We start from the raw sequence: 6,844 nt of genomic DNA on the forward strand, positions 1-6,844 counted from the left end.
TGATATGTGAAATGATGACGCACTTGAAAACTCAAATAGCGGATTGTATAACTGCAGCCCGGAGATCTCCAAATTGGGGCGGGAACTCCAAATGTGGGCCGTACCTCCAAAAGGGGGCGGGGTCTCCACAATGACTTTTCGCTTCCGCCATGTTGTTGATTGACATCTCAACATAAGAGTTCGTGAATTAAATGCCGTTTCTCGCTTGAAGTTGAATTGATCTTATATAAAATTTAAGCGTATGTTAAATAAGATTATTGATGACATTTTATCGTTCTGTTTCTACAACGAGAAAAGAAGTTATATACGTGTGTGTATATATATAAAATAGTTCAGTCTTGTATGTGCAGTATATAGGTGTGTATATATATATATATAGCTTGAAACTGCAAACACTTTATTGGTTAAGTGTCATGATACCATATACATTGTTCAGTAAATGCAGATATACTGTATGTGCTTTTTGCAGTGGTTTATTGTTTGTCTTCATGGCTGTAATATAAAATGAATAAAAAAAAGACATGAATGCATTTAATTTTTTCGACGTGTTTTATTGTTCTAAAGGCTTCAGCTTGTATTATTCAAAAACTTTTTAAAAACTAGGTTTAACTGATCATATATGCCAATGTTCAAAATGTACTTGTAATACACACACACACACACACACACATATATATTCATAACTCCAGTTTAACAAATGTTTTCTGAAGTGATCCAATTTTGAATGAGATACAGCTCTTTTCTAATATAAATTTGAATATTTTAATAATATAATATTAATATATATAATTTTCTTCTAAAAATTTATGTTCAACAAAGTTCATACACAATGATGACATGACAGGGGGAACTATTCATTTATCTGTACATACAGTAGATGTACCCATTTCTGTGTTGTGCCCATTTCATCACGTTTTTTAGGTCTGGATTCTCTTGGTTGGCTTGTCATGCTTCTGTGGAAATATGAAAATGATAAAAAATGTGGTCAGTAATGACTTCGTAGCAGTCTCTTTTAGGGTAGCTCTGTAAAAGATAAACCTCTTAAAATCTTACTGTGGGGTCTGGACATTTTCTCTTCCTTGGTATGCGGAAGACTGGTGTGAAAGTTCCCTTAAGAGTTTGTCTCCCGTCTTCAGTCCAATGTGCAAATCTTCGCCCGTGACTGCAAACGCACATTATCGAAAATAAATTTTTAGTTTTATGTTAACGGTTGCATTAAATTCATTTAATTCAATTTTTTTTTTATTGTGTACCCTTCTAGATGAAAGTTCTCCATCAAAATTATACACCACCACCTTCTAAGATCTGGCATGTCCTCCTAAATAGGAAAACAGTTTCAGAGGTGAAATTATTTAAAATAAACTATTCATATAAACTAATTCAAACACAGGAGGAACACTCAAATCACTCCCAGATTCAGTTAGTCACATAACCACAATTCAACATGTCAGTAGCTACAAGATTACACCTACTTGAGGTATGTGAAATGATTAAGGAGTTATCTTGTTTTTAGCAAGGCTGTATAACGTCAAATTTAAGCAACACTTACCACAGTGAAATCAAAATAAGCCTCCATTGCCATATACCAGATGTACTGCATATAAAATATACATTTTCAATAACATTGTTGTCATGCAGTATAGCTGAACAGCATAAAACTGTGTTAAAAATGAATGTGGACTGTCATTAACAGTTTCAGTTATATCAGATTTTACAAATTTTTGTCAATTTAATCTTGTAATTTGTCTTGTTTAAGTTCCAAATGTTAACTCACCATGATCATGAAGATACCACAGTCATTCCCATAATCTTGCACAGGAACTCCCTGTTTGAATAGATGATTTTATAGTTGCTTATTCACTGTGATAATATAAGATAAAGTATAGTAATCACACACACACACAATCATTTAAGTTACAGTATGTTTACCTTTAAATCACTTCCAGTTTTTTCTGACCACTTTCCAGGGACAAGATTCTGTGCAAGTTTCCTATTAAAAAAAAGGATGGTGAATGAAGTCCTCTGTTTTGTTTTATCATGCTTGGAACACTAAATTAATCAATCAACACTAGAACACAAACTGAAGCATGAACAAAACATACACTAGTCACACATAAAGTGCTCCCTGTAAACTGCAGGCCAGAGAACATGACCGCCAAATGAAACAAAACTGGGCTGGCCAGGGGAACGTGGCTGCCAAAATGCATGTCTTCCTTAAGTAACCTTAGGACAGTTTGGTAGGACATGTTTCCAAATTCTCCAGCAGTCTTATGGTACATAGAGTCCAGAAAGACCAACTCTCTCTGTCGAGGCCTCATCACCTACATGCAGGGAATATGCAATCTAAACTAGAAAAAAATGGCATGTTTCGTAGTATAGGCCTGTCAAGTTAAATTCAACGTCCAGACTCTTCTTAATCTTATCCATCCTTGCTGTGTTTATGATGGAATTTCTGTGATGGATTATGTTTCTGATCAAGAAAATCTGAGTACTTGGCTTCATCATGTTTAAAAAGTAGTTGTTTTTTTCCATTTGTGAGAAAAACTGCTCAACCACTTGACTGTTGATACGGCCAGCAAGTTCAGGAACAAGTTCAATCCTCCTTAGTACATCTTTCTCATCCTTCGTATTTCCCTCATGCAATTTATCATAGAGCACATAATGCTCGGACGATCCCGTTAAGGGGTGCCCATTTATATCAGGAGTTTCCTTGGCCTTTATTAACCATGGAAGACGTACTGTGAGCCTCCCTTCTTTTGCACGTTGGATGTTTTCAGCAGTAGGGCTGAATAATCTTCCCTCATGAGGAGAAAAGGGCAGTGCTGTTGGAAATCTTATATTTCCATGAGTTGCCAGTCCTCGGGCAAAATCATAAATTACTATATTTGGAATGTGCTGCCATGACATTAACAAGTCCATATAGTCCCTTGGACTTTCTGCTCTCAAGTTGAACTTTAAACTATACACAATTCCACATGGACACATGATTGTAGCCCAACCACCTAAGAAGATAACATTTCTTTAGCAACACACAATGCTATTCATCCCTCCATAAATGTAATAATTAATAATATTAGTAACAATACTCATACTTACCAGAGGCACCCCAAACTTTGGCAAATACTTTGTCATAGCCACTACGGTTCTTTATTTCTGTGTGAAGTTGCAGAATGAGATCCATTTTGGACCCTGATGAGTCCATGCCACAAGACTTGCATAGTTTTTTCACCTCTTCCACCTGTCAAACATTAAACACACCAAGATTAAAATTGTATATGTATTTAAAGACTAAGAATAAATTGATTTTGGGGGAAAAATGTGAAAAGGATGGTGAAGTTTTACCTTCATTGCCATCACTTGTTCCAGAAGTCTATCTTCGGGTATTTCTACATTGACCTTCTCAGATGATGTTAGTTTTTTGTGTACCTTCTCCCACTCTGTGTTGTAGACCACATTTGATTTCCTGGTTTGTGGCCCAATCCAGGGTGACCATTTATTATAGTCAGGTTGTACAACAAATGGCTTTGTTTCCTGATCTGTATGCACACAGTTAAAGGACAATAACATTAAAAAATATTACATTTTAAGACTGGATTAGGCTACTGAATCCCTGAAGCAAAAAAGCAGACATTCCTATTGTATGAAAGCATGTTAGGTAAATTATGCCTTACTGAAGGTTTCCATAAGTCCATCAGAAATGATTTCTGAAGAGACTGAAGTCCAAAATTCTTCCATGTCCACCATTCCAGTGTAATCTGATGGATCAGGGATTTCACTTACTGTGAAAGAAAGTTGAAGCAAGTTGATAAATATACTATGATATACACATTTTTTCAGTAACATCTAAAATTATTTTTTTTAAATTTTCCTCACCTGGCATGCTAAACACTCCTTTCTTATGCAGATCCATTACAACAATGGCTGGATTGGAGCCACATTTTACACACGAATATGTGTATTGATGGTCTGTCAAAGCTTCAAAATGCATGTATCCTCGCAATATACGGCTGTACGGAGGTAGCTTCACATCTAATGACAGTTCCATGGCCTCAAAAACTCTTCCTGCTGCGTTGTGAGTCTATAAAATGATAATGTCGAAGATAATTATGTTAAGAAAAAATGTTCTACTTTGTCACAAAGTGAAATATCTAGAAATGTTTTTGTATTACAACAAGCAAGGACTATACAGTCACCTAACCTGAAGAGATGCCCTTAAGTACAGACAGAAGTGAAGGCTAAGAATGATGTGGTCATCATAATTGTGTACACTGTCAGCCCACTCTTGATATCGGTATATCATTCCACAATAGAAGCACTTTTTAAAGAATGTTGATATACCTAAACATTTGACAAATAAATGAAGACAAAAAATTGTATTAGTTAAAATGTGTCTTTGTTTCTACTTTTAATGCATAAATATTACACAACAACAAGGAATTTGTTCTGTATGGCTTTTTCTCTTACCTTCAAAGACATGTGTTAGTGTTAAAAGTTTTGCACTTTTTGTTATGAGAATGGGGTCACTAAGGACTCTTTGTCCACTGCATTCTGTGCAAAACATTTCAGAGGGTACAAATTCTTTTGGAGGGTGGTGCTCAAATGATGGTGTCAATACATCCTTGGGAAGTTTGGCTGGCAACTTCTTGAATTTTTGGATGTATGTTGCAGTTCTTAACAACTCTTTTCCTAGTGGATACCTATCATGTGAAACCTCCCCCTCTTCCAGATAATTACTTGTGTTATCCTCCACTGGTTCTGTGGATTTGACAGATTTGAACAGATGGCGTTTGTTTTGGAATAAAAACCATTTTGCTATGTACTTATGTATACAGGATGCCCGTGGCTTAGCACAAGGACAGTGCCAGCTATTTTTCCTTGAGTTATAGGCCACCACCACTCTTCCAACACGACTATAATATGATGGTTTTTGCTCCAAAACAGAAACATAGTGGACTGTGTCAGGTCCAATGTTCACAGATACAGCAAGTGGAGCAAACCCAGCATTCTTAAGCCGTTCTAAACACATGGCTTTTTTTTCTTCTCCAAACCAATGTGCAGCCACCATTTCATTCAATGTGTTTTCTTCCAGAGTACAATAACTGGAAGGCACAGAACAATAATCCAGTGATCGTAGATGGCAATATTTAAATGTCTGGTGTCCACTTCTACCAGCAACTTCAGAGTAGAGGCAACACTCCTCAAGCTCACACTCAATGTGCTGTTTTGGCCCTTGAATGCTATGCTTGACATGAATAGGAACAGGAGGTCCACGAAATGCCTTTGCCACTGCATAAATGCCTGATTGTGGGTCTATAGGCTGATTCTGTAAGTGGTATTCTTTTGTGATGTCTGTGAACTTTGAAGAATGCCTTCTTTGCATATGGCGCTTCAGATTTTTAAAGTACAAAGACATATTGCAGTGTGGACACTCCACAATTGTTTGGCTTAATTTATTAACTCTAACAGGGCGCTGGGTCATATTCTCACAACGAATACTACCAGGCTGGTCCTTCACAAAGGCAGGGCTTGGTGTGGAGACGTTGCTGGGCTTCGATGTGGAGACGTTCCCGGGGCACGATGTGGAGACGTTCCCGGGGATCAATGTGGAGACGCTGCCGGGGCACGATGTGGAGACGTTCCCGGGGATCAATGTGGAGACGCTGCCGGGGCACGATGTGGAGACGTTCCCGGGGATCAATGTGGAGACGCTGCCGGGGCACGATGTGGAGACGTTCCCGGGGATCAATGTGGAGACGCTGCCGGGGCACGATGTGGAGACGTTCCCGGGAATCAATGTGGAGACGTTCCCGGGGATCAATGTGGAGACGTTCCCGGGGCACGATGTGGAGACGCTGCCGGGGCACGATGTGGAGACGTTCCCGGGGATCAATGTGGAGACGCTGCCGGGGCACGATGTGGAGACGTTCCCGGGGATCAATGTGGAGACGCTGCCGGGGCACGATGTGGAGACGTTCCCGGGGATCAATGTGGAGACGCTGCCGGGGCACGATGTGGAGACGCTGCCGGGGCAGTACGATAAATGACTAAAGAAATCTTTTCTCCTTATCCTAGTGTCTTTACAGCCTGGGCAATGGAAATGGGGTGACACCCTGCAGTTTTGGTGGCATTTGTATATTCGGAAACCTGCACAGGGGTTAAAAAAAGTTTTGCAGCACATTGTAAAATAAGATAAGTGTAGTACTTGTGGTGGTAATGATGTTTAAGGCTGACTGTCATCTAAGTCATCATACATGATTCTTTGATACACTGGTAAATTTACATTTGTACAAGAAGCTCTTACCTTTATAGTCCAAAAATATATTACAATGCACAATTGTATGTGCTTTTCCCTGGCACTCATATTCTGTCTGGAAATGACAGACAGGACAGTGGAAGCATCCATCCTTATACTGTACAGAAAGTGCCTGTCCAGAAAAAAAGATTGATCCATGTACCTAATAAAAAATACATCAACATATTACTCTCATTGAATTTTTACACTAATTTATTACTCACTATTAACAACACATACCACATACTTTACTTTTCTTAAGCACTAAACACACATACAGACAGACACACACACACACAGTGCAAACTGCATGAATAATGACGCTATCGATAGTGTAAAAATCCCTTACTATTAATGCCAAGTTCACACCTGAACACAACAAACCTACATTTATGTTTTTCATTAAAGCTAAAACAAACTTTAGCCTATGTGCTATCATATTGCATGACCAACTGCTTACCTGAACCGCCATTCTTTGGCGCGCTATGAATGTCGTGCCTGTCTGTCAATGCGAGGAAGCCCCGCCCCCATTTGGAGATCTCCGGTCTGCAG

At 38.7% G+C, this 6,844-nt stretch overlaps 1 protein-coding gene across 1 annotated transcript; it reads right to left on the minus strand.

Moving 5' to 3' along the window:
• Positions 1–2,268: 2,268 nt before the first annotated feature.
• Positions 2,269–6,781, minus strand: LOC107737482 (uncharacterized). Its single transcript, XM_016548968.1, has 11 exons — positions 6,753–6,781; positions 6,302–6,455; positions 5,164–6,144; positions 4,465–4,548; positions 4,199–4,338; positions 3,874–4,078; positions 3,667–3,779; positions 3,343–3,522; positions 3,097–3,238; positions 2,409–3,002; positions 2,269–2,321 (listed from the first exon to the last, which is right to left on the minus strand). Exons 1-11 carry the CDS (start codon positions 6,762–6,764, stop codon positions 2,269–2,271), a joined length of 2,658 nt encoding a protein of 885 aa, XP_016404454.1. The 5' UTR covers positions 6,765–6,781.
• Positions 6,782–6,844: the final 63 nt, after the last annotated feature.

The sequence above is a fragment of the Sinocyclocheilus rhinocerous genome, unplaced genomic scaffold, assembly GCF_001515625.1.
Source record: "Sinocyclocheilus rhinocerous isolate Xijiao unplaced genomic scaffold, SAMN03320098_v1.1 scaffold4360, whole genome shotgun sequence".
In the NCBI taxonomy this organism is placed as follows: domain Eukaryota; kingdom Metazoa; phylum Chordata; class Actinopteri; order Cypriniformes; family Cyprinidae; genus Sinocyclocheilus; species Sinocyclocheilus rhinocerous.